The following is a 27,770-nucleotide window of genomic DNA, read 5'->3' as shown; positions in this document are numbered from 1 at the left end:
AGGTGGGCCCAGTTCTTGTGCCCAAGAGGAGAAGTGTGATTTCATCCTCAGCAGTAAGAGTTTTAAGTGATGTTATTTGCCCTGGGAAATCTTACAGACAGTCAGTCAGGTTGGCCTGAGGAGGGGTCAGAGAAGACAAGTCAGGATGCTAGTGCAGTAGTTCACATGGCAGGTGGCTGCGGAGGTGGAGGAATGATGGATTCTGGTTGTCCTTTGGAGGCAACACTGGCAGAATTTGGTAAAGCAAATGCTGGTGCAGATGCTGGTGTCTGGCAAAAAAAGGAATTAAGATGATGCCGGGTTTGTGGCTTGAGCCACACCTAGTTAGATGTGACACCGTTTATGGAGGTATGGAAGCTAGGGAGGAGCAAGTTTTGAGGAGAAGATCAGGAGCCCAGTTTTGAACACGTTAAGTTTGAGATGCCCACTTGTCAGCCAAATGGAGATGCCAGGAAGCAACTGGACGTAGGAGTCAGGAGCTCTGGGAGAGGTGTGGGCTGGTGCTATGCATCTGTGAGTCACCACCAGGATCCTGGGAGAGACAACCCAGGGAGAGCACGTAGTTAAGAGACTGAGCCCTGGAAAGTCGGACCTTCAGGTCAAGAAGAGGCAAGGAGCCAGCAGAGGAGATGGAAGAGTGGCCATGGAGGCAGGAGAAGCACCAGGCCCAGAGGCCCAGAGGCCCAGAAGGAGAGTGGTCAACTGTGGTGACTGCCACGGAGGACAGAGGGGGTCGTCTGGGGACCCAGGCTGTTGTAGTGGGTGAGAGAGAAGGGGAGGTGACAGAGAGGGGAGAAGTGCTGGCAGCTCTTTGGATACTGTTCATTCATGCAACAGCTATTTATTCAACACCTGTTACGTGCTGGGCACTGTTCTGAGCACAGGGGATGCAGTGGTGACTTAGACAAGTTCCTGCCCTCATGGAGTTTCTGTTCTCAGCAGGGGCAGTACCTAGAGAGGAATGTTGGGTCAAGTTTTGTTTTTTTGTTTTTTTGTTTTTTTTTTACTTATGTTGGCAAAGTTTGTTACTGGGACATGTTTATATACTGATGGTAATGATGGAGGAAGGAAGAGGGGTGTGTGTGGGGCTGCCTCCAGGAGGAGTGGGGACAGACCCTGAGCACTGGAGCAGCCTTTCTGCTGTCCCAGGAGGCGAGGCAGGCGGTATGGGCACCTAGGCAGATGTGTGCCTGCCCATCCACAGCCACCCCGTGTGACCTGGGGCATACCCCCAGTGCCTCAGTCTCCCCTCCTACTCCCTCTGTGCTAGGGTGGAGGAGAGGTTCAGACCGGAAGGCGCCTCCTGAACTCTAGAGCAGCATCAGTCCAGCGGGGGATGAGGTGATCCTCTTTGGTGGGGTCATCAGGCTCTATCCAAAGTGGGATTTTACCTCAAGCACACCCCGTGGGTGATGAGTCAGGACTTCTGACTCATCTTGGAGAGTTAATCGTGGAGAGATGAGACGATGGGGGAGGAAAAGCCAGTCATGACTCTGGACTTGGATGGGGGCCCCATCAAGCGGGAATGGGAAAGGAAAGGCAGCCCAACTCCCCCTGCCTTGTGATGAAGGCTGAGTCCGGGGATGGGAGAGGGCAGGCTGGGCCCAGACTAACCCAGGCAGACCTGGCCACTGCTGGTCAGGACGCACGCCGAACATCTGTGGGTCACAGTTTGTTGATTAAAAGTACATGGTTTGATCAGAAATAAGCAAAACCTGCCAGATGATCTGCACAGCTGTGAGACATGATTCACAGCACCGGCTAGGAGCAGCCCCCAACCCCACCCATGCGCCCTGTACCGCAGGAGTAGAGCACTCACAAAGGTGGCAGAAGCCTCCAGAGGTGACAGCACTTGCTTAAAAGGGCGGCATATGACGTCATTCGGAAAACCCTGCATCCTGCTCACCGAGTGAGAATTTCCTGTGAGGGGATGCCCTGCTGGCCGGGCCAAGACAAATACAGTACATAACACACACCAGGGAGGGCTCACGAACCGTGCATGGTGTGAGTCTCGAGGCCTTATGTGTGCCTACTCAAAGGGTGAGAAGAGCAAAGAGTCAGTGGAGGACAGAGGAGGGGAGAGGGCAGGGACTGGGTCACGAGGTTGGGGGCACTCTGAGCCATGAGTCCTTGCCAAGGCTCTGCACCACTCTGGGCCCTGATGTTCTCATCTAGGCAATGGGCTGACAACCCTTTATTGCACATTTTCTTGTTTAAGCAGACAAGACACCTGAGGACACCAGCGCAAGTCCTGCACCTGCTTTGTCAAGTTCCTGGAGAAGCTCATTCTAATCCAGGTATGAGGCACAGTTAGAAACTGAAAACACAGTTTGGGGACAATTCACAGAATGAATGGCAGGCTAGGGAGGTGGGACTTTATCCTGGGGGTAATGTGGAGCCACTGAAGGTTTCAGAACAGAGCAGGAACCTGCACCCAGGGATGATTTGGCAGAGCAACGAGATAATAACCATGGCCGAGGGGAGGGGCAATAGAGGGCTGGGCCCTGCACAGTGCTGGGGGCAGCAAAGACAGAAAAGGATGTCGGACCTTGGGGGCAGCATAGATGGGACTTGGCCACTGACTGAAGGTGAGAAACCTCTGGGCAAAGGGGCTGAGAAAAGTGGAAATCTCAAGAGTGGAAAGGCCTTGCCCAACTCTAACAGTATCAAGCAGACATGGAGCAAGAACACGACTGTAGCTAGAAAATAAATCTAATTTACATGTAGTTTTACACTTAGGGGAAAGGATTTAGTTTATATTTAGTTCTTCCAAGAATTTATTTGCTGCATGATGAAATGAGAAACTAGGATGTAAAATGGAGGAGTGAACCCTGTAGACTCTTTTTTGCTGTCCCTCCTGCCATTGAAAGTAAGGGTGGCCACATAGTGTGGAGAGCATAAGTTCAGGGCTAGCAGCCAGGAGGTATGTGTTTTAATCCTGGGCCTACCACTGGCTGGGTGGGAGCCTCGACCTTCCAAGAGCCTCAGCCTGCCCATGTGTACACAGACGAGGAGGCAGGGGCAGACTAGAAGGCCCCTGGAGTTCTAGCATGTCTCAGTTTGGGAATTTATTTATTTTTTTTGAGACAGGGTCTCACTCTGTGGCCCAGGCTCAATTGCAGTAGTGTGATCACAGCTCACCACAGCCTCAACCTCCTGGCCTCAACTGAATCTCCTGCCTCAGCCTCCCAACTAGCTGGAACTACAGGTGCATGCCATCATACCTCGCTAATTTTTGTATTTTTTTTTTTTCGTTTTTCTTGTAGAGACAGGGTCTCACTATGTTGACCAGGCTGGTCTTGAACTCCGAGGCAAGTGATCCAGCCACCTCGGCCTCCCAAAGTGCTGGGATTACAGGTGTGAGCCACCACACCTGGCCCAATCTATGGATTTTTAAAAGAAGATGACATGAAGCCGGGCGCGGTGGCTCAAGCCTGTAATCCCAGCACTTTGGGAGGCTGAGACGGGCAGATCACGAGGTCAGGAGATCGAGACCATCCTGGCTAACACGGTGAAACCCCGCCTCTACTAAAAATACAAAAACTAGCTGGGCGAGGTGGCGGGCGCCTGTAGTCTCAGCTACTCGGGAGGCTGAGGCACGAGAATGGCGTAAACCCGGGAGGCGGAGCTTGCAGTGAGCTGAGATCCGGCCACTGCACTCCAGTCCCGGCGACAGAAGATGACATGAAAGAGAGGGCAAAAACTAGGTGAACTGGGAGGTGAGGTAGGGCTTTGCTCCCTCAGAACTTACATTTGCTTCTCCAGGGGAACAGTAGGATCCACCCTTTCTCCTAGGATCCCACAGAACTCGGGGCTCCCATGTTTGATAGGCTTAAAGCCCCCTCCAGGGGCACGAAGCTGGCGCCGCCGGTCCCGCGAAGGCGAGGGGGATGACTGCCGCTTCTCGTTGCCATTAAACTGTGCTGTGGGGAGGGAGAGAGAGAAAGTGCAGGGTTAGCAGAGCTCAGCCCAGGGAGCTACTGTGATGCACAGAAGGGTAACGTTCAGTTGCTCTATTTGGCACTTTACAACTTGCAGGAGGAAGGGTTTCAAGCAAAGAAATAACATGGTACAAAAGATTTTGGCTTCCTAAGACAGGACACCCACGTGGTCACAGCCTAATGGGGCACGTGAGGGGCTAGTTGAGCCTCCAGAGGCCACTGAGCTCAGCCTTACCCCACCAGGAACCTCTCTGCAGCCTCCAGCAGTGGGGCATGGCACTGCCTTGGGGGAGCTCTGTCCTCAGGACAGTTCTCAGGGGAAAAGGCTGTTTCTTGTATTGGGCCAAAAATCTGCCTCCAAGTGGCTCCTCTCATCCCACCTCAGGCCATACTGGCCACATCTGTCCCTTTCCCTGGGATACTCCTACAGAGTGCCACTTGGGGGTCATGCTACATCCCCGTATTCAGATCCCCTATGGGTCCAGGATCCAGCACCCAGGTGAGGCTGGAGCAGTGCCTAAAGCACAGGAAGGGCCATCCACATGCTCTTCTCCCTGCCCTGGGCCTGTGGGAGCATCGTTCACTCCCAGAGGCTGGGGGAGGATGCTCCTTGAGGAATACCCTGGAGACACCACAAAGAACAGAAAGCACTGAGCTAAACCTGGAGTTGCCAGAGGGTTCCTGGAGACCAGCAGTCCACCTTGCCAGTTATCCAGATGGGCCTGTTTCCTTCTCTGAAAAACAGGGATAATGACAGCACCCATCTCATGGGGATTAAAGCAGGTGACACACCTATAAATCTTAGCAGTGTGCCTGGAACACAGTCTGTGCTGTTATTATAAATCACACTTACCGTGTCGGCTCAATGCACACACAGTACTAGGCACCTCACAGAAGCAACTGAACCAACCTGAGTTCCTCTCCTAAGCCTGTCAGTGATTAGCTGCAAGCCTCGGGTACGCTACTGAACCTCTTCGAGTCCCTGTTTCTTGTCTCACCAGGCTGCTGTGAAGGTCAGAAGGGAGGATACTCCAGGACCTGACACACAGAGGGTGCCTAAGAAACGAGGCCAGAGCCTGCAGAAGATTCCTGAAGCTGAGGCCAGCTGCAGGCCCACAAACATGTCCCTGGCTGTGCCACACAAAGGCATAAACCTCTCCCCTAATCAGCAAGCATGATTGTGGCAAGCTATCCTCCAAGCCCGGCCAGACACACAGCAATCAACCCCCATGCTCACAGGAGGACCTGGAGAAACCTCAGTGCCAGCAGGGAAACGTGCTGTCTGCTGAAAGCGAGGAGTGTGATGAACCTGTTCTACATCTCAGCCACTGAACCATCTTCCCTATCAGGGACTATGGGGCATTTCTGTCCCTCTAAGACACTCTTTCTCCATTAACCACTTTGGAAAACAGTGGGAAGGGAGGCTCTTGCCAACAGAAGGCTCCAGAGACACCGGACCCACCCACTTTCAGGACTGTGCCGAGCGTGTGGTCAGCCTGCTACCCAGCAGTGACACCGGCAGGTAGTCCACCTGTGATGACGCTCCTCACCACTCATCCACATGTACTAGGCACAGTTCAAGGCCAGGAACATAGCGGTAGGCGCAACAGACAAGGATCCCTGCCTTATGGAGCGCAGGGGCCTCGTGAGGAGAGACAGGCAATAAATCAATCTGCATATCAACGGCTGGTGACAAGTGCCACTGAGAAAAATACAGCAGGGCAGGAAAGCCCTCTCCAAAGGTGACATCTGAATAAATACCTGAAGGGAGGGAGGAACATCTGTAGGAAGGACACTCCAGGCAGAAGGAAGAGCAAGTCAGGGGCCTTGGGGTGGGACTGTGCCTAGAGTGAGACACAAAATGACCCAGAGTGACTGGAAGGGAGCTGGGAAGGAAGCCGGGCTTCTAGGTCTTAGGAAGGACTCTGGCTTTGTTCTGAGAGACGTGGAGAGCCGTTCTGACCGGGTGCTTCCTGACATGATTGCTGTGCTCAAAAGAGATGGAGGCAAGGGGTATGTGGGAACACTCTGGACTCTGTCTGATTTTGCTGTGCACCTAAAACTGCTCTAAAAAGTACAGGTGGCTAATTAGAGGGACAGAGAGCACACAGGAGGGCAGTGAGGCAGTGCCCGCCAGTGGTCAAATCCGGCCACATTCTGCAGGCAGAGATGGCAGGACTTGCCTGTGCATGCAAAGTGCAGCGTGAGAGGAGGAGGACTACGGGTGACCACAGGCTGTTTACCTACGCACTGGAAGGATGGGCTGGCCTTACCCACGAGAGGAAGACTCACCAAAGGCCCTAATTAAGCTTCCAGGAAAGCAGCATGGAGGCCACGCCTTAGAGACACCTACAGCTCCGTGATGCCAGGGTTGGTGGCGTGGAGAGGGGGCAGAGTGAGGACTCGCTGGGGGTTCCTGACCTTCCTTCTGGCCGCAGTTCCGTCCTGTGTCCAACTACACACAGACAGCAATGACTTCAAGGCCTTCCCAGGGGACAGGTCCTGGGGCTAGAGAGTGAGAAGGCCCTTTCCCATCAGCTGATAAGGGGGCTTTTGTGGTGGTGGGCTAAAACCTGGAGCTGAGGCCCTAGCACACACATCACCACCAGCATCTACCCCTCCCTGGCCTTCCAGTAGCCTGGAACCCACTGGGGTTCCGGCTGAATGACAGCACCCTCATGGCAACAAATCATGGGACATACAGTCTTGGACAGGAGGCTGGGAGAAGGAAAGAGGTGAAGCAGGTTCTTACCCGAGCCCCTACTTTGCAGAGCCCTCCATGGGTGACCTTGGGCAGGGGAGAGCACTGGGGATGGATAGACAAACTGGGGCCACGTCATCACGGAGACCCTTTCTAAAGAGCTTGGACTTGAACTTATGGATGGGGATAATCAGGGAACGGACTTTAGAGACCTCTCTGAGTGCTGATGGAGGGTGGGTTTCGGGTCAATCCTGAAGACGAGAAGACCAGTCAGGAAAAGGTGATGGAGGCTGACCCCCTCAATGACAGCAGGGATGTAGGAGCTTGACTACTTGTGGGAGTGACTCTGGGATGACTGCTGTGTGATGCCCAGATTTCTGGCTTGGGGGAGGGTGATATCCCCACTGGGATGGGCACAGAAGGGGATATGGTCAGGGAACATGGGACCAGCCTGTACTTCTCCACGATGCCTCCCTGCTGCTAATTTTCTGGTTGTTAGGAATAGAGAGGATACAACTCAGCAGGCATCCTGGCCCATGGGGCTGCCAGTGTCAAAGGGCAGCGGAGTGGCCTGGCATAGGAAGGGGACTTAGCGGCAAGTGAGGTTCTAGGCTTAGTTTTGCCACAGGCTCAGGAGACCGAGGGACCAGATGAATTGTAAGTCACTTTCACTCCTGACATCCTGGGGCTCCACCAGCTAAAATCAGGATTGGGGGATTTCTGCCAATATAAATCTCTACAATCGATGTCCCGATACAGAAGGTGAGCAGAGAGGCATGGAGCACAGAACATGATTGTGGAGCGAGCCCAAGCTCTTCGGCGCAACCCAAAAGGTTCTCTAGGACTCGGCTGCTTGTCCAGTCTCAGGTCCACCAACCTCCTCACCTGACTCATTCCACTTACCCTCCAGAGGTCACCTATTTCAGGAAGACTTCCTGGACCTCACCTCTCCCAAGACTCGCCTTGATCGTAGCACCCTAATTGCGTGTCCTTCCTGGCTCCCGGGGAGCCCCTTGAGGGTGGGGCTGTACCATGTGCCCCTTCCCCCATGCCTAGCCCAGTTACTGGCAACAGAACAGATGCTCAATAAGTGATTAAATGAAGAAACTTAATGAGCTACTGTTTTGCTTTATTGGGAAAAAAATTGGTTTTCATACCAGATAAATTGGATTAAAAACTAGTAACAACCTAGTCAACACTATAATTCCCCACTGAAATAATTTATATATTTGCTGGCAAGCTTAATAATATAGCCATATATCTTAGAGAGAACAGGTGGTGATGAGTGACAGGCTTAATTAGGCAAATCATTTCACCTAAAATACAAATATACGAACTCCAAGTGCAGTGATTCGGCAGCGTAAGAAAAAAAAAATGTTAAGAACAAAAGCTGCAAACACAACTGCTCTCATTCCTTCTAATTAAGTTTCTCCTTAATCTGCAATTTAACATGGCAGTTCTTTTAATTTAGCGATTTTTTTGCAAAAGATAAAGACACAATACCTCAAAAGAATATCTGCATTTAGAGAAAAAAATGTGCTACCCCCCGTGAGTCATTAGAATGACAGAACCTAATTAATTTCACCTATGGGCAATTAAAAATGGAAGTCGGAATCTGAAGGAGGAAAGTGAGATTTAGAGCTGGGCAGGTTGAGGCTCAGGTTGAAGCTTCTGACTTTGGTTTCGATGATGGAGACCAGATCCTGGTGGCTGATGGGAGAGAGAGCCTGGTCAATATCTTTCCAAAAGTTCTGCCATGGTGACAGGACTCATTCCTTGAGACTCAGCTCAAGTGCCCCGCTTCTAGGAAGCTTTCCTGGCCCTCCCATCTGGATTGGTCCCCTTTTTGCTTGTATTACAGATTTTATACCAATCAGTCCTGAAGTGTGGTCACTGCTAACAACAGAAGACAGCATCCAAGACACCTAGCTTAGTTCTATCCCTCCTACTGGCCCTGCCACGTGGGTAACAGGTGAGGAACAGAGGTTCAGAGGAAGGGTAGGAGGAACTCCTCCAGGGTCTGAAAGCCAAATAGCAGGGCGAGGGTCGAGCCCAGGACTGCAGGCCTGCAGGGTCAAGCTCATCCCACCCTTGAGTCTTCCTTCCCCACAAGAATACCTGAGGGCTGCTGGTGTGGCAGGAGCTGGGCCTCATCTGGCCTCCCTGCTGTGCACTTCCTACTTCTAGGCCTGGAATTACTGCCCTTCTGCTCCATCTGAATGATGTCTAGAAAAGGTCTGGCATAAATGCCACCTCCTCCACAAAGCTTACCCTGATCCCACCTGCAGAGAACCATCGTCTCCCTCTTGGTGGCTCCCAGCCCTCAGTACATCTCCTGTAGTTCAGGGGGCATCCACACCACCCTTCCCAGTCAGCCTGGGTGCTGTGGGTGCTGCGCCTGGGATTTATTTTTCTTTGCCCTCTCCAGTCTCTTGTCTGCCCCTAACTCACAGAAGTTTCATGTGGAAAAGGTGCTTGGATGAGATAAATGTGTTCCTTCAGGGTGGATCTCTTTCCACTGTCCTGGAAAGAGATCCTGTCCACTGTTCAGAGCTGGCCAGAGAGCAAACTCCAAAAAGCCGATGGATCTCTAAAGTATAGCTCTCCTGGGCTTGCAAACCCTTCCTGGCTCCCCAGTGCCCCAGGGCAAAGGGCAAATTCATTCTGGTGCTCAAGTTCCCCTGAATTTGATGTAATAATGCATTTTCCCCTACAAAACCCCTGTGGGTTCCACACCCACCCTTAGGCTCCAGTCACAAAGGACAGGCAGTCCCCAGATCTATCATCTGCTTTTTTGTCTTCAGGGCTTTGCTTTGGCTAAGTCTACCCTCTAGAATCCCTTTACTTCACTATTTCTCTGCAAAAAACCCAGCTATTCTTCAGAGCTCAGCTCCAACGTTACCTCCTGAGGTAGGATTTGCTCTAGACCCCCAGGTAGAATTCCTTTCTCCTCCTCTGAGCTCCAAAGTCTGCACCACTGTTCTGGCACTGGCCTCTGTAACACTGAGGCATGTAGGTGTCTTCTCACAATTGGACACTTTGCAGAGATGGGGCCTTGTGCCTCAGTCTCCTTGGAGTCTCCCCATGGCTGACCTGCAGCTAGCTCCAATGAATGGCCCATGGCTGAAACCCACCCAGGGAATGGAGGAGCTGCAGTGGCTCGACTCACAGCTTAGGAATCAGGAGGACCTGGGTTTGAATCCTGTCTCTGTCATTACTGAGTGACTTGGGGCATGTTTCTTAAACTTCTTTGAGCCTTAGCTGCCTCATCAGCAAACCAGGGCTGACAATACCTGTACCGTGAAGGCAATTGATGACGTGCCAAGGTCCAGGCAGGACCCCTATAAGCAGGTAACCCCGATCCACGGCCACATCTATGCTCTGAAACAATGCCTGTATCAGAAACCACCTCTTTTTCTATGGCTCCTGCTGAAATTCTGGAGTCAGAAGCTCTAAGAGGACAGGGCATTTCATTCTGTTTTGTTCAAGGCTAAATCCCCAATACCTAAAACAGTGCCTGATGTACAGAGGATGCTCAACACCTGTTGAAGGAATGAACCTGCATCCTGCTCAACAGGACTATAAATCTTCCATTCATCAGCCAACAAAGGAAACTCAGGAGCTGGACTCACTCCTCAAGTGACTTTGGGAACAATTTTGAAAAATGGCTTCATCTTTTTTTTTTTTTTTTTTTTTTTTTAAGAGCCAAGGTCTCACTCTGTCACTCAGGCTGGAGTGCAGTAGCATGATCATAGCTCAATGTAACCTTGAACTCTTGGGCTCAAGCCATCCTTCTGCCTCAGCCTCCCAAGCAGTTGGGACTACAGGTGCCTGCTACCATGCTGGGCTAAATTTTTTTTTTTTTTTTTAAGTTTGTAGAGGTGGCAGCTCACTATCTTACCCAGGCTGGTCTTGAACTCCTGGCCTCAAGTGATCCTCCTACCTCAGTCTCCCCAAACGCTGGGATTACAGGAAGGAGCCACCACACCTGGCCTAGCTTACTCTTTATTTAGTGATTCCTGCTCATGGGCAGGCACCATGGAGGACTTAAAGTCTGTGTTCTTCTCTAGTCATTGTGGCAAACCTATGAGGTCAGTGCTATTACTGTCCATGTTTTTTACAAGTGAGGCCTGGTATGGTCAGGTAACTTGCCCAGGGCAATAGGAACAGGTTGCTATGACAGGCAGTGGGTCCTAGCGCTAGCCCTTGAGCCCTCTGCTTTGGGACTGCAGCCCTGGGCAGCCTCCCCCACCCAGGAGTGCCTTTCCTGGCAGAGGTGCAGTGAGAGAAGAGTTGACAGTCTGCCACACATCCTTTTGTCCTCACCACTGACCAAGGGGGTGGGCAGTGGCTCCCGGGGATAGGGGGTCATTCAAAGAGAACTGGAATGGAGCAACAGGACCCAGAGAAGACTGGTATGGTTCTCCAAGTTCTGACTGTCTGGCTGCTTCTTTCTGGCCTGAAGTCTATGACCCTCTCAGTTCTCCAGTATAAGATGAAGTTTCCTTTAAGCAGAGGCAATAAAGGTTGGAACGATGAAAAACAAGGTACCGTGTGTAGACTGACTTGCAAGGAGCTCTCAACTGCCACAAGCTTCTTAGCCCCTCTGCGGATGAGCTAGAATGCACATGGGCCACATTTGTAAACCATATGTGACTGACAGGAGGGGCTTGAAGGCTGTTCTGGCCCTGGTGTTGGTTCACAAATGTTCTAGTACTCTATAAAAACAAAGTACAGAGGCAGAGTCAAGGTGCCCAGGGCCTTGTACACAGTCCCTGGCAGGGGTTCCTGCATAGCACCGACAGCTAGGCTGGGACTCCAGGGTGCTGGTGAGGGGGAAAGGTGGGTGAGAGTGGGGAGAGCTTGGGGTGGAGAGCACAGAAGGGGCTGCTGCCCAGGGAGCTGTGCGACCCCAGGAGGGGGCAAGGAGGGGAGATTATGCATTGGTATGGGAGGTGGGGTGGACTACATGACCCCCGGAGTCTATGAAAATGCCATCAACTTTCACAACAATGCACTAACACCTGTAGATGACTGAAACTCTGTTTGCATGACAGTGGGCCTCTGCTGTTTCAGCTTTCCAAACAATGTATTGTATCATCTCATCTGACCCTCACCAACACACAGCAAAACAAGTATTAGAATTCCTAAACAAGTATGAGAACTCCCATTTTATAGATGACATAACCGAGGCCCAGAGAGGTGAGGCCCCTTCTTCCCTCCAGTTCAAGAGTGAGTTTCGCTCACCCACCTACCCCACCTGCCCAGTGAGTGTAGGTTCCTTCCAGATACCTGTAGGACGAGTGGCTCAGCAAATGTTTGATTTGTATTTCCAGGATCACCAACAAGAGGCCTCTGTGTTCGCCTGGAAGACACACACAGACCTCAGGGCATTGTGCTGCCACTCATGATGGGAGGTGCTTGAGAACAGAGGTCCTCATTGTGAAGGGAGGCAGCCAGCAACTCACCACAAAGCAGGCAAGCGGGAAGGCTGTGAGGCAGGTGCCAGGACGCTGCCTGGGTTCCAGGAATGCTGTACACACATGTCCAAGCCTGGGATGGGGACAGCAGGCCTGGCAGAAGGGGTGTGCCTTTGTCCTCTTATTTGTGACATCCCCAGAGGAAAAATGAATGCTATTGCTGGGAGCAAGGACCCCACCCTAAGATCTGCTGCTTGGCTACAGGAAATCTAAAGATAAAGCCCAATGAAGATGATGAAATAACCCGAATGCAGAGGCCTCTATGGCTGCCAAATGAGTTATTGTCATAACTCATTATGCAGATGGGAAATGGAGGGCTGGAAAAAGGACTGACTCACCCAGAGTCAACAGCTAGACGTGAACTTGGACTTGAGTCCAGGTCTCCTGAATCCTGGAGGCCCCTAACAAGCTTAGCACAAACCCTGTGTGCAGTGCAATACAGTCTCAAAAACAACCACAGTAACCACAGTGATACAACTATGAGTACTCACTGTGCTCATACTCTCAGTGCATACTACCACCCCCACTGTACAGATGAGGAAACAGAGACAACTTGGCCCAGGTCATCCCACCAACAAGTGACAGCACAGGACTTTAAATCCGGATACCCCTCGCCCCGGCGCCTGAAGTTCCTTCCTGAGTTCTGGGCCAGCCCAACTGTCAAACATACCTGGAACCTACACACGTCTGATACAGTATGTCTCCTGACACTTTCACCTGCAGACACCCACAGACACTTACACAGAATCCTAGAGCCTGGGAAAGTGACTTTTTCCCCATCCACAAGCCCAAAGACCTGCAAGGAGCAGGCTAGGCATTTGTGGAAATGAGTCTCCCTGTCCATAAGACCCAAAGCCCCAGTCCCACTGTGTATGTTTCTCTGCTGCCCATTGTGGATGGCTGTGAGGGAGGCCAGGACAGATGGGGAGTGGTGGTCGGGGGACAGGCCAGGTACTGGCCACAAACGTGGCTTGCCAGGGCTGCCTGCACCCGACCAGCACACCAGTGTCCAGGTCCACAATGTGGCATTTGGATTCACAGCCAATCCTCAGACAGGCAGGGACATGCTGTCCACTTCTCCCTGGGAGTTGAGGCCGGAGGTGGCAGCCACAGCAGTCAATGGCTACTCAGAAATGCCTTCCCACTGCCTCACATAGCGAGGAGACAGGTATACAGCATGCAAGAAAGACATGAAACACACCGTCTGTGTGTGGGCAGGCCATGAGATTTATTGGTATTCTACTGCTCCTAAGAGAACACGGGGTTGGTTTTCCTGAGACCTGATTTACTCAAATATCTTTTTTTTTTTTTGAGACAGAGTCTCGCTCTGTTGCCCTGGCTGGAGTGAGTGGCACGATCTCGACTCACTGCAACCTCCACCTCCGGGGTTCAAGCGAGTCTCCTGCCTCAGCCTCCCAAGTAGCTGGGATTATAGGCACCTGCCACCATGTCTTGCTAATTTTTATTTTGGGGCCGGGGTATCTGGATTTAAAGTCCTGTGCTGTCACTTGCTAGTGGGATGACCTGGGCCAAGTTGTCTCTGTTTCCTCATCTGTACAGTGGGGGTGATACTATGCACTGAGAGTTGGGGGCACAGTGAGTACTGATAGTTGTATCACTGTGGTTACTGTGGTTGTTTTTGAGACTGTATTGCACTGCACACAGGGTTTATGCTGAACTTGTTAGGGGCCTCCGGGATTCAGGAGGCCTGGATTCAAGCAGAGACCTGGATTCAAGTGGAGACAGGGTTTCACCATATTGGCCAGGCTGGTCTCGAACTCCTGATCTCAGGTGATCCACCTGCCTCAGCACAGGCATGAGCTACTGCATCTGGCCTGATTTACTCAAATATCTGAGGGCTCACTGTGTGCCAGGCACAGATCACAGGTGTGAACAAGACAGGCACGGTCTCTGACCTCAGGGAATTTAAACATCTCCATCCACATGAAGATCTCTAAGCTGCCAAACAGAAGAGCAAAGGTATTCTATCAACTCTTTGGTTTTTTTCCACTGAGGAGACAAAGGCACTGGGAGGAGTATTTCTATCAATGTAATTAGCAGATGAAACAAAGCTATTAAACATTGATGTTTTTCTTCTCTCCTTTTTTTTTTAGTTTACTAAATGAATTTATTCATACGTCAAATAGAAAAACCTACTGGAAAAACCTGTCCCTCAGTAACACATTAGCCAAAGGAAGCAAGTGATCCCAGTTCTCTCACTGAAACCCCCCTTTCCTGGGCAGACCTGCTGTTCACACGTGTTAAACATTAATTACAACTGTTACTCATTACATAGCAAAAAGCATTTGGTACAAACACAATTGTTAATTTCCTCACAGGCTCAAGGCATTCTGGGAAGCTATACAGGAGACAGGAAGCATCATGGGAGCCTAAGGGGAGCCAGTTTGGAAGAGACAGCATTCTCCTGGCTAGGGCAGGTGGTGGCGGCCGGGTTTAAGATTCTCCAAGGGACCCTCTGCAGATGCTGGGGCCCTGTTTATTCTGAGCACATGAAGATGAGTCACATAGTTTGGTGGGAATAGCAAGTGTGGAGCAGTGTCCTACATACACAATGGTGGCGTTAAACCAGTTTCAGAGTGACTGTGTTTGTGGGGGACGGTGACAAGTCATGAGGGCAACATGGTATGGGTGCAATTGCTTCTGCCTTGTACCGGTGTGCAAGGGAATGTCCAGCCTGACCCCAGCCACACACAGGATATCAACACAGCAGTGGGGAGAACAAGTGCTCTGCAGTCAGACCTGCCCAAGTTCACAGCTGTGTGACTGTGGACAAGCTGCTCACACTCTCTGAGCTTCAGTACCGTCATCTGAGTGACAACAATGAAGTGACCCCTACCTTGCAAGGCTCTGTAGGGTTAACCCAGGCTGGAATTACAATTACTGCTCAATAAATGTTAATTTCCTGTCCCTGGTTCCTCCCCATCCTTCCTTACCTTAATGGGATTATTTTAAATTAGCTAGTTGAGCTGGCTCTGAGATGATTCACAGTTGTTTAGGAAATAGACATACCTGGGGCCTTACTTTCCCTTTTAGCCTCACTTGATGAGGCTCTGAAGGTGTCAAAACTCAAGAGGGAGGCTGCCTAAGGGGTGACACCATAGCGTAAGCACCCCACAGGCTGACAGTGTCTAGTGTGTATCTAGTTATTTCAGAATAAACCAGTGTACTCCAGGGTGTAGTAGGAGCACAGAGGGGAAGGAACTGGTTGTGCCAGGGAAGGCTTCCTTCCTGGAGGAGGTGATCTCCCCTCCCTAACTCTAACCCAACTCCACACCTAATACAAAGCATATATCTATACACGCTATGTTCTCGAAGTGGAGTCCCCAGATGGCAGCATCATCATTACCTGGGAACTTGTTGGAAATGCAAATTCCCATGCCTCACCCCAGATCTACTGAATCAGGAACCCTGGGGGTGGAACCCCAGCAATCTATATAACATTTCCTCCAGGTGATTCTGAAGCCTGCAAGTTTAAGACTCACTGCTCCAGGCAAAAAAGAAATCCACAGACATGTCAGACCTAGAAGAGGGAAGGCGTGGATTGGAGGAAGGCCCCGGGGACCCTCTCCCACCCAGGCGGACCAGTGGCCTAATCCTCGGAGGGATTGAGTCAAGAATGGAAGAACCAGGGGACTCGTTAGAACTGTTGCTGGATTGAGATATGGGGTTTCCTGAAGAAGTGCTGCTTTCCACACCATCCCTGCTTCCCACTGCCAAGCATTACTGGGAATGAGCTTTGGCAACAGGTCCTCTGTGGCCACTAAGTATTTCTTTATGCACCATGGTTTCTATGTTAAATTGAATTTTATGTAATATAGCAAGCCCTCTCTGAACACCAAAACCAATTCTTACATGCATGATCGTTTAGGGCTTACCTTGTCTTTTCGTTCAGATCTTTTGTTTTTATTTAATCATCACAGAGATCCAATGTGAGAAGTTGTGACCATCCCCATTTTACAGATAAGTAAACTAGGGTTCAAGGAGACTGAACAGTCTGTCTCAGGTCCTGAAGCAGTGAAGGGTGGGGCTGGCATGTGAACTTGGGACTGTCTGACTCCTCCCATTGCCCTGTGGGTCCCAACATGTCCTAAACTTCTAAAATCTGCCAAGGAGCTAGCGGGGAAGACAGATAAGTACCCAAAATAAGTATGCTGAGCACTATTTGAGTCATGTGTCTTTTATCTTTGCTGGAAGGCAGACCTGACTGAGCCCAGGACACTGCCTGAAGAGTAACTTTCATGGAGACAAAGCTTCAGAGGGTGAGTCGAAATGAGATGACTTAGTTTCTCAAGAAGGTCTAGGGGGTGCCCTTCGCACACCCTCCTGTCATCTGGCTCCTCCATCAAGCTCAAGAGCTAAGGTTACTTACTTCTCAGACACAAGAGCAAATTATGAAAGACATAGCCATTTACCCACTGGGTTAAAAGGAAATGCTGGTCATTCCTCTGTGTATGGCCTGACTGGCTCTGCCATGAGGTCTCCAGCTGTTCCCTCCTCCACTCTGAGCCTCAGTTTCCCCAGAAGGACAGGGAGAGTGGGACTCTATGGTATGTGGGCCCCTCTCTGTGCTGAGTGGTGGCAGGACATGACCAACCCATGGGATGGCACTGGTTCCCCCGCAATGAAGGCATGAACCTCCAGAACCCAGTCCCTTACAGAAACCCTGGTTGGAACCATTTCAGGTGGGAAGCCACCACCCAGTAACATATCCTGGTGTAGATGTGGCAGAAATTAGTGCAAGTGAGATGAAGGGCATGCGATACTTCTTGAGGGCTGTGGGAGGATGAGAGCTCCAAACGTATTTCCTGCAGCACCTTGGGTAGTACCAGGGAGGCCAGACATTTGACTGGGTTAGGGCAGGGGCTCTGGAGTTGGAGCTGACAGGTTCAAAGTCCGGCTCTGCTGCTGACCAGCCATGGGCTGGCCCCTGGCCAAGTTATTTCTTCTCATGGGACCTTAGCTTCCTTATCTGTACAAGGAGGAAACTAACCTCCCAGAGAGTGATTGTGAGGACTGAATGAGACAATGCACACAGAAAGTGCTAAGTGCTAGCAACGATGCCAGTACTTTCCTGATGTGACACCCATCAAGTCTCAGCAAGACCCTTCTGAAGTGGGAACTACTGGTCTCACTTCCCAGGTGGGGAAACTGAGACTCCCAGGACACGTTCATTCCCAGTCCTCACACTGGTCCTTCAGAGGTGTGAAGACACCAAATCCATGCCACCTCCACCAGAATCTGCTTCTACAGGTAACCGCTCCAGCTCCTTGGTCCCTGCCTATGGGCCCCTCCCTACATGGCCACTTTCTGCTTGGGTTCCATTTGTCCATCTTGCAATCTGTGCCACAAAGGCCGGCAACCAGGTAGACCTGCCACACCAATCTGCACCACCCCCAGACACCATGACATCATCCAAGGCTCCTTGTCCCTTTCCCGACATTGGGCAGGAGATGTCACATAGGCCTCATGTGGGCTCGAGTTGCATCTGGCGGGGGTGGGTTGGGGACGGAGCAAGAAGGCCATTTCTAGACCCACCTGCCAGCCTTGCAATTTGTTGGTTGCTGTAAAGACTCCTGGGATGATTCAAAGTGGGCCAGGAACAGAGTCTAGCCTGCTCTGGAAGGCAGGCGTCTCTGCCGGGTGGGAAGGGGGCTGACAGCCTGATGGAAGCCACACCACTTCTCTGTGGAGGCAGAGCTGCAGCCAGTAGCTGGTGGTGGAACCTGACTGGGCATTGTCCTGGGGATTGGGATCTGACAGTGGGAGTGGGGGTCTGGTGAGGCCAGTCAGCTTCCTGGAGAAGAGCAGGTAATGAACACCCAGGCTTTGCTCTTTGGACAGCTCCAAGTATTTCTCACCAACAACTCTCCGAATCCTTAATAAAATTCCATGTCGGCCATTCTCAGAGAAGGGGAAACTTTCATTCCTAAGAAGTTGGGGCCACCTCACACACTCTAAGAGCTGTTTTTGTGACAACTGGGAAGTGGTAACAGCCTTCCGTGGTGGCAGCCCCAGCCTGATGAGATGGGAAGGAAGGCGCTGACTTCCAGAAACACTGCCCAAGAAGGGCGCTCCGGTGGAGAATGCTGAGGCAGTGCCTGAGAGGCTCCTCTTTTCACGAATGCAGTTCGGGACAGTGCTTTGCAAGCTGCAAGGAACTTTTGCTTCATAGATGGATGGAGATAATTCAGCCATCTTCCCCTCTCCCCATCTCTGATCAGCATGCTGGGGTTCTGATGGAATGAAGCCTGGATGCATCCCCAGAGCTGGTTGCAGACTGACCTCCCAAGACACACCCTCTGTCAGAGCCCTGCCTTGCTCAAGCTTCTGCTTGCAAACCCCCAGTGATGGGAAGCTCATTACACACATTCAGGTCTAACCAAAATTCTTACCCTTCACCTGGGCCCTAAATCCCTGTGACTCCCACTTGGCAGGCCCAGGTCTGTCCCTTAAGGGTCCCCCACACTCTCCACCCTTTGGAAATTTGAAAGCACTGACCCCGTTCCCAGTCCAAGTTTAATCCAGGCCAAATCTGCACAATCAGCGAATATAAGGGGTGAAAGGAGAGGGTAATGATTTTGGCCAGCCAATTCCATCCCATACAGCTCTTCCTCCAGCTACGGATCCTGCATCCCAGGCTCCAAAGACTCAGTGCAGAGAGCTCCCAAAAGTCAAGAAAAAACTGCACAGGGCATTTCCAACAGGTACTATGTTATGGATGGGGCCCAGCTAAGCTGCCTTACTCACTGACCACACCAACGACTCACTCAAGTGCGAGTGCATACACTTGCACACATACCCACACACATGCAGGTGGACATACACTCTCACAGGCACACACAACACTGACTCAGGTGGGGGTCCTTGCCGTCATTCCCGGGCAGCTGCACTTCTGGTCTTACCCATGGGGCTGTGGCAACACATCAGCAATCTAACCGAGCTACTTCAATTCGTCCTCGTCACCTGAGAGATGGCCCACCCACCTCTCCACTTTCCCTCCAGCGACAGGAAACAGTGAGGATGCTTCTCGCCTGCCAATGAAGCACCTAATAGACTCTGTCCACAGACATGGGGAGAGAAGGCTGGTGCCCACAGGACCCCCCCAGCCCCTGAGTGAGATGGTCTCCTCCTTCTCTGCCCCAGGAGGCAGAACTGAGCCAAAAGCTGCTTGGTAAAAGCACAGCCAGCACCCACCCTGGAGCAGGACCCACAGAGGCCAGTGACTGGATGAGACACAGACCTGGATGTGATTCTGTGTCTATCTCCTATCAACAGCCCAATAACTCAGACTGACCGTGACACCTGAGATGGCAACTCTACCACACAAAACCCAGGCCAAAATGGATGCTTGTGGGCTCAGAAACTCATTCTGAGACAGTTCCATCTGAGACCTTATGATCCTTTGTGAACAACTAAATGTACAGGAGTTCTAAAACCACCTTTGGGCAGAAGTGGGCAAGTTCTGGCCTGAGAGTTTTCAAAGATGATGTCCAATAGGGGAACTGCTTTTCACTTTCACAAATCACCTGGGATCTTGTTACAACAGATTCTGACTTACAGGCCTGGGATGGGACTTGAGACTCTGCATTTCTAACCAGCTCCAGTGAGGCCAATGCTGTTGGTTCAGGGACTACACTTTGAGTATCAAGATGCCAGGCTAGACTAGACCGTCAGAGGCAAGGGCAGCCCCTGAGAAGCCCACAGGTGGTCAGTCCAGGGGAGGGTGAGACCCCACACCTGCCTGTGGTGCTACCTTATAATGTGGGCCCTGGGTGTCTGGGAAAGTTGCCACCTGAGCCCTTTTAGCCCTTTAATCAAACTCGTGTTTGCAAAGAGTAAGCTCTTGGATGGCCCCAGTTCCTCCCATGCCCAGAGAAGCACAGCCCCTGATCAGCCATGCCCAGGGCACAGGCCTTGGATTCCTTTGGTTCAAGGAATTAGAGGAGGCTGTAAAATGACAGGAGAGGCCTGGGGCAACTCAGGACCCCCAGTTATAGGATGACTCTTATCTTTGGCTATCAGTCAGGAGCTGGGGCTCCAGAAAGGTGATGGGACAGGTTGTTCTTGAGGACCTCACAGCCTGGCAGGTGAGACCAAAACAGAACTAACCCTGATGTGGTGTGAGAAATATTCCCCCAGTGATGTATGCAGGAAACTTGGCAGACCCACAGGGGCAGCAGGAAGCCTGTGGGGTGCATGGCTGTGTACCAGGGAGGGCTTGGAGAGATGATAATATTTAAGCTGGACCTCAAAGGAGGCATAGGATTGTTCCAGATAAGACAGACAGGGAAGGGCATTTTAGCTAGAAAAAAGGGATTTGCTCAGTGCATGCTATATTCAAGGAACTGTGAGTAATCTGCGTTGGAATGGCTAGTACAGCAATTAAGGGGCCTGGGATAAGGGCAGGGTAGAGGCCTCACTGTTTGGGGTTAGAAAGGGAGAAAGGGTCTAGTTATATATGAAAAAAGAGGAGATTTAAGGCAAAATAAATTTTAAACAAATTAAAAATAAAAAGTTTCCCTTTATGACTGTCAGTGTGGTAGGAATTAAATGTCACTCACTGTCTCTCTTTTTACATGCCTAAACTCTCAGATACCTAAACATTGTTTGGCATTTGGCTTTTCATCTCTTAACAACAGACATAAGCATTTCTCTAGGTTGTTATGAACTCTTGCTAAACATCACCTTTTAGAGGCTGCACAATATTCCAATATTCCACCACAGAGACGCACAGAAATCCGGCCCCCGTTGCTGGACATTTGGGTTGCTCTCAATTTTCCGTGATTATAAACAATGCCTTTTCTGAATTTTTTTTGTTTTTCATTTTTATTTTTTGCTCTTGTTGCCCAGGCTAGAGTGCGATGGTGCAATGTCGGCTCACCGCAACCTCTGCCTCCCAGGTTCAAGCGATTCTCCCACCTCAGCCTCCTGAGTAGCTGAGATTACAGGCATGTGCCACCACGCCCAGCTAATTTTGTATTTTAGTAGAGACGGGTTTTCTGCATGTTGGTCAGGCTGGTCTTGAACTCCCAACCTCAAGTGATTCACCCACCTCGGCCTCCCAAAGTGCCAGGATTACAGGTGTGAGCCACTGCGCCCGGCCTTCTGAATTTTTTTTATCATAACTTTGGCATAGATTTTGAGGAGTGGGATTAGAATAAAAAGGTGTGAGCTTAGGTTTATGATTTATGATGCACATGCCCAAGATCACTTTTCAAAAGGGCTGTGGGAGAGGAGTTCTAGAAATGTGACAGATACCCAGATTCTAGAAAAACCAGCCTCTGAGTAGGGAGGAAGGGGACACCCAAGTCACTCAAAGGGCTCTTGGCCAGGGGAAGGTCATCTGGGAGGGGCTGAGCTCTGCCTATCACCTGTGCTCTGTGAGCAGGTGCACGCTGAAGCTGGAATAGAAGACACAGCAGCCCTGTGAGCCCTGCAGGCCTAGCTCAGCTCGCAGCACTGGGTGGGCTCACCGGGCCGGCTCAGGGCCAATAGAAGCTGCTGTGCACACTGGTTTCCTCTTACTTTCTAAGAGAGTTCCTTCTATAAACTGAAATCAGGCCAGGCGCGGTGGTTCACACCCGTAATCCCAGCACTTTGGGAGGCCGAGGTGGGTGGATCACATGAGGTCAGGAGTTTCAGACCAGCCTGGCCAACATAGTGAAACCCCGTCTCTACTAAAAATACAAAAAATTAGCTGGGCAATGTAGCAGGCACCCGTAATCCCAGCTACTCAAGAGGCTGAGGTAGGAGAATCACTTGAACCTGGGAGGTGGAGGTTGTGGTGAGCCGAGATCGTGCCATTGTGCTCCAGCCTGGGCAACAAGAGCGAAACTCCGTCTCAAAAAATAAAAAAAACTGAAAACTAAACTCTTGGTTTCAGTGAGCTACGGCATTATCAATAAATAGCACCATGACAGAGCCAGACAATGACAGCATCTGAGCCGTCTCTGAAAAGTGCAGAGGCTGGAACACTGAGACCCTGGAAGCCAGGCCCAGAATTTCTCCTTGGCCTGGTTTCCCTTCCCTCACCTCTCCCTTTCCTCTGCAGCCTACATCTTTGAGGGTACTGAGAAATAAGACCACCCAATTAGATTATTAAACAGTCCTGGAGTTTGTCCTGAGCGCAGGCGGGGACCAAGGTGAGTGCTGAGCACGGCTCAGCAGCTGCCTCCTGAGCAGCGTCAGGGCTCCTTACCTGCCAGGGCTGGGATGGTGACTCGGTTCCACTCCCAAGGTTGGTCGTACTCATCGGCGGGCCTGTCATCATCCTGGGGCAGCTTGCTCTCCCGCAGTCGGGGGCTGACTGTGCTCTCCGAGTCCGAGTCAACACTTTGGCCTTCAGGTTCATAAGGGGTGTCATATAACTGGATACCTTTATGTTGGGACCGGATGCTTTCCTGCCTCTGAAATTCTGCAGGCAAAAAGGAAGGAAGCAGAGATTAAATGGAAGTGCGGTATGCACTTCCTCACCTGGATTCCCACCCAGAAACACCACAAACTCAGAGCTGCCAGTGGGGTGGTGAGGGTGTCAGAGAGACAGACTTCTGTCTGGGTTTTACCTACCCCACCAACCCCCAATGCCGTGTCTCTGCTCTTCCTGGGCCAGGCTTGCTCACAAGGCTCACAGGCTGGCAGACCGAATGACAGCCCTGCCTCCATCCACTCAAGAATCTCAGTCTTAAGAGGCAGAGCCCAGATGTGAACATGATGTTCCAGGTGTGTCCTGATGTCCACCCAGAACATGCAGAGCTTCTGACTCCTTGCTTCATGGGCAGGCCGGGGTCTTTCCCTCTAGGGCAGTTCCTTGCCCTCTTTGGACTTTCAGTCTTCATCTGTACAAGGAAAAGACTAGGCCATGCAGTTCCCACAAGCATCCAGTTTCCACCTGCTCACACATTCATTTAAAAGAACCAGCAAGAGCCTCCCCAATGAGACCAGAGGCCACTTTTCTCCCCTGCAAAAGCTGAGTGACCCCTTCCCTTTATTTCTACCTCCCTCAGAACATCTTCTAAATAGACTGAATACATTTAGGGATTTCAGAGGGTGTCCAGCTTCACTTCTGAATAAAGAAAGAAAGCTCTTAGAGAAGATGCTAAGGCCTGGCACTGGTGTGGGCTGAGGGGTGTCTGCCTGTCTAGATGAGGTCCCAGAAAGGAGGTGTTCATTTTGGCTGCTGCTCAGTCCTGGGAGGCCAGTAGTAGTTGGAAGGATGGATGCTAGGATGCTAAAATCAGGCACTTCCGGGTCAAACAGGGAAATTTGACCTGCTGTTTGATCATGGATACTATGTGCATGGCCCGAGTGGGGAATGTGGGGAAGGTTTACCATGGAGGTTGGTTTCAGGAACCCCACTGTTCCCAGCAGACACAACATGTGCCTAAATCGCCATCATGCTTGGTGGCAAAGGGGGCTCAGTGCAGGACCTGGGAGTGGCAGGGCAGGAGGGAAGGGAGATGGCATTTGAGCCGTCAGCTCTGACAACTGGAAACAGGAGAGGGGCAGCTTCCTGGTGGTAGGACCAGGACAAGCCAATGCAATGAGGCTGGAAAGAACGTGCTTGCTGCCTACTTTATTTTTTATTGTGGTAAAATACATATAATAACATTGAGAATTTTATTTTATTTTATTCTATTCTATTCTATTTTATTTTTTTATTTTATTTATTTTTTTAGATGGAGTCTCACTCTGTTACCCAGGCTGAAGTGCAGTGGTACAATCTCAGCTCACTGCAAACTTTGCCTCCCGGGTTTACACGATTCTTGTGTCTCCCAAATAGCTAGAAGCACAAATGTGCACCACCACACCTGGCTAATTTTTGTATTTTTAGTGGAGATGGGGTTTTGCCATGTTGGCCAGGCTGGCCTCGAACTCCTGACCTCATGTGATCTGCCTACCTCCACCTCCCAAAGTGCTGGGATTACAGGTGTGAGCCACCACACCCAGCCAACATGACCATTTGAGCCATGATTAATGTACAATTAAGTGACATTAGGTATATTCACACTGTTGGTAACCTTTGGTACCATCCATCTCTAGAACGTTTTCATCTTCCCAAACTGAAACCCTGTACCCATTAAACACTAACTCCCCATTATCCCTCCCCAGCCTCCACAATTACCCTTCTACTTTCTGTCTCCATGAATCTGATCCGTCTAGGCACATCCTGAACAATGTGGAATCATTCAGTTTCATAATGTTTTCAAGGTTCTTTCATGTTGTAGCATGTGTATGACTTTCCTTTTTCAGGCTAATATTCCATCATTATGTATATTCACTGTCCATGTTGGCTAGAGCACCAGGTCCAAGGAGGTGAGGGAGTAAACGTGAGGCTTGATGCAAAAGGGGTGAGGACTATAAGTGAGCTATTTCAATGCTCTCTTGAGGCCTTCCCGAAATCAGAATTCTGATGGCATAAAGATATGGCAGAAGCCACGGGAGTTATGCTCCTTGAAGAGCAGCTGATAAAACATACACAAATGACATTAGCCCTTCTGAGAAAGAGAGCTGCTTTTAGGCTGGGCTTTATGATCCAGGTTGGCTCATGTGGACACACGCCCTGATGAAACAGAAGCTAAGGATGCTGTGCCTGTGATCGTTAGTATTTACATGAATTTATGCTAGTATTTCTCAAACTTTATTTAGCCATGTGACTTCACGACTTGGGCCATTTCTGCCTACCAGTTGGGTGGTTACTTACCATTTTTATTTATCTTGCCTCACTTTTTAGATAAAATAACTCATTTAAAAAGGAGAATTTGGATCACCATCCCATAAGCCATCATTCTTTGCCAAAAATAGATACTAAGCAGAATGAATGAGAACCAACAATGCCTGCTGGGAAGTTGAGCGTGGGGCTTGCTTTCTCTGCTGAGAGGGGAGATTTGCAAGTGTTGGAGAGCCACTGGGAAATGCAATCAGCAAACAGACACTTTCTCTGGCAAATATGAATAATGTTCTCTCTCCAGAAAGAGAAAGAATAAAAAGGGAAAAAATCTTCTCACTATGTAGTTCTCAGGACACCTAATACCACATTGATGAGAAGGTGTCCCATATTTTGGTAAACATAGCTTTTATTGGGTCCCATGAGTAAACTGGGATCATTTATTAATTTTGAGGATGATGCTTTTTTTTTTTTTTTTTTTACAGAGGGAGGAACAGGAAAAGAGAAGGGAAAAGCTATAGAGTGGTAGGACTTTGTCACTTTAAGGTGAAGACCAACTGTTAAGCACGGTGGACAACTTCGTAAATCACTAAATCTACCAAACTATCTAATCTGCTACTTATTGCTTTGTAGGGTCCTCATCACCTGGATTCGTCTTCCTCAGTTCTGAGGAGTGAAGTCTAGCCTCCTGCCTGCAGAATTCTGGGGGCTGAGGATATGGCAGCTGAGAAGGCACTGATCTGGGAAAACCACCTTCCTCTTCACCCTCCTTCACAAAAGCAGCAACCACTCCCATGTACACAGTTGATGAAGCACTTTTCATGCAATTCACCATTTAATCTAAAGGAACCACAAACAATTCACAGATGTACTTCCCGTTGGGCCCCTGATAATCAGGAGTGCTTTTGTTCACTCTCACGCCAAAGAGATACTCAGTGAATGTGGTGGGATAAATGAAAGAGAACTGGCAGCCAGAAACCACTGTTTACCCCCAAATTCCAGATACTTTATGAAAGTCCCTGACAGCAGTGATAAAGGATCTGGGACAATATGCCAAATGCATACAGTTTAGTATTACACAATATGCAGAAGAGACGGATATTCTACATAAACACCAGCCTTAAAGGGAAACATGTGCAGTGAACAGATTAGCTATTAAATCAGAGCACTTGTACATACACTCTCATGCAGGATTTATTGTTCCAGAAGCATCTGCACCTTACCAAAGCTGGGCTAGTAATGGCATGCAGTTAGGGCAGGGGATGTTAAAATGGTAATGATTAAAACAAGCCTCCCCCGCTATATTACATGGCGAATTCAAATTTTCATTAAGGCCTAGACAATAGGGAACAGTTAAGTAAATTATGGCCTGTTAACTGGATGGAATATTAAGCAGCCATTAAAATGATAAATCTGAAGATTATGTAGCAACATGGAAAACCGTGCATGAAATTATGCTAAGCTAAAAAGTAAAATGCAAGATTGTTTATGTGTGGAGGGCAAAGCATAATGCCGGCTTTTTAAACAAGTCTCAATGTGAGCAGGGCCCCACAGGGAATTCTGCTCCTTGCCTGGGCATTGGTAAATACCGACATCACACATTTGGCCTATAATATCTACACTGTGATGACAGCAGTGTTGTAAGTACAGACATCCACAACACCAAGAGCTGTAAAACACAATACAGGAAGGTAAACAGCTACTGTGTAGAGGAGAAGGGGTTATCGCATAATTATTTTTGAAAGTTGTTTTAAATAATGAATAAAGACACTAGAGCAGAAAAAATGTGATTAAGATGAGAAGCACACGAAAGTAAATAGGATTTTAAGCCCCATGAGAGTAAATATGATTTTAAGCAGGTTGGGCTTCCAGGAGCTGTGTGTGTTTAGGAAGCAGCTGCCTTTCCCCAAGAAAATGCCCATTTGGGAGCATCTTCTCTCCTGGGAGAGCCTCACCAACAGCCCCAGGACATCGAAGGCCCTTGTGCCAGGCCAGCTTGCCAGATGTTGCTGCCTCCTGCCTAACTACCAGGCCCGTCCTCCTTATTAGCTGGGCCAATCCAAGAGGGTCCAGAGACCGATCTCACAGGGGAATCTGTGACCACATGTTTTAAGTCACAAGTTATCTGGACATCACCATCTACACATTCATGCAAAATGACCTTTAATATTAGGTAGCAGGCTGTAATTTCGTGCCTCTTAGGCAGAGAGCAGAAACATTAACAGGGTGGGGGTTTCTGTTGACCTCTGGAGCAGAAAGGTTTGCAAGTATAACTACATACACAGAAAGAACAGAAGAATAAAGCACTTTCTTTAGAATCAGAGAACGTTAGAACTGAAAGGGACCCTAAGAATTTGCCTGGGCCCGTTCACTAGGAGAGCTAGGCGGGTGTGCTGTCCATAGACTGTGGCCATGGTGGGGTCTGCCCATGGGAATGTGGAGAAGGTTAAGGGCTGGGGAAGGAGAGCAGACGATAATCCTGAGAGGATATAATGGGGGTTTAAAAGATTGCCCAGGCCACAAGCAACAAGCTATACTTTGCTCCAGTATTCACCAACTTTGTGCCTCCCTGAAAAAAAAAAAAAAAAAAAAAAACTCACCAAAGTTGGGTGCAGTGGTTCATGCCTGTAACCCCAGCACTTTGGGAGGCCAAGGTGGGCAGATCGCTTGAGGTCAAGTGTCCGAGACCAGTCTGGCCAACATGGTGAAACCCCATCTCTACTAATAATACAAAAATTAGCCGGGCATGGTGGTAGGCACCTGTAAAAGTTTTTGGTTTTCCAATGCATACAAAAGTTATATTTATATTATACTGTAGTATATTAAATGTGCAATACCACTGCCTTAAAAAATGTAGTACTTTAATTTAAAAAATATTTTATTGCCAAAAACTGTTTATAATCATCTGGGCCTTCAGTGAGTCATCCTTTTGCTGGTGGAGGGTCTTGCTTTGATGTTGATGG

At 49.9% G+C, this 27,770-nt stretch overlaps 1 protein-coding gene across 1 annotated transcript in view; it reads right to left on the bottom strand.

The window, feature by feature from the left end:
* Positions 1–27,770, bottom strand: part of SHB (SH2 domain containing adaptor protein B) — a 147,079-nt gene that overhangs the window by 31,709 nt on the left and 87,600 nt on the right. The window contains exons 3-4 of the mRNA XM_023203137.2: positions 22,342–22,557; positions 3,752–3,923 (exon numbers count right to left, since the gene is read on the bottom strand). Coding sequence (XP_023058905.1) covers positions 3,752–3,923; positions 22,342–22,557 — 388 coding nt within the window. The remainder of the gene's footprint in view (positions 1–3,751; positions 3,924–22,341; positions 22,558–27,770) is intronic.

The sequence above is a fragment of the Piliocolobus tephrosceles genome, chromosome 14 (assembly GCF_002776525.5).
Source record: "Piliocolobus tephrosceles isolate RC106 chromosome 14, ASM277652v3, whole genome shotgun sequence".
Lineage (NCBI taxonomy): Eukaryota > Metazoa > Chordata > Mammalia > Primates > Cercopithecidae > Piliocolobus > Piliocolobus tephrosceles.
The sequence above is the reverse complement of the archived record's forward strand: the minus strand, read 5'-3'. Positions and strand labels throughout refer to the sequence as shown.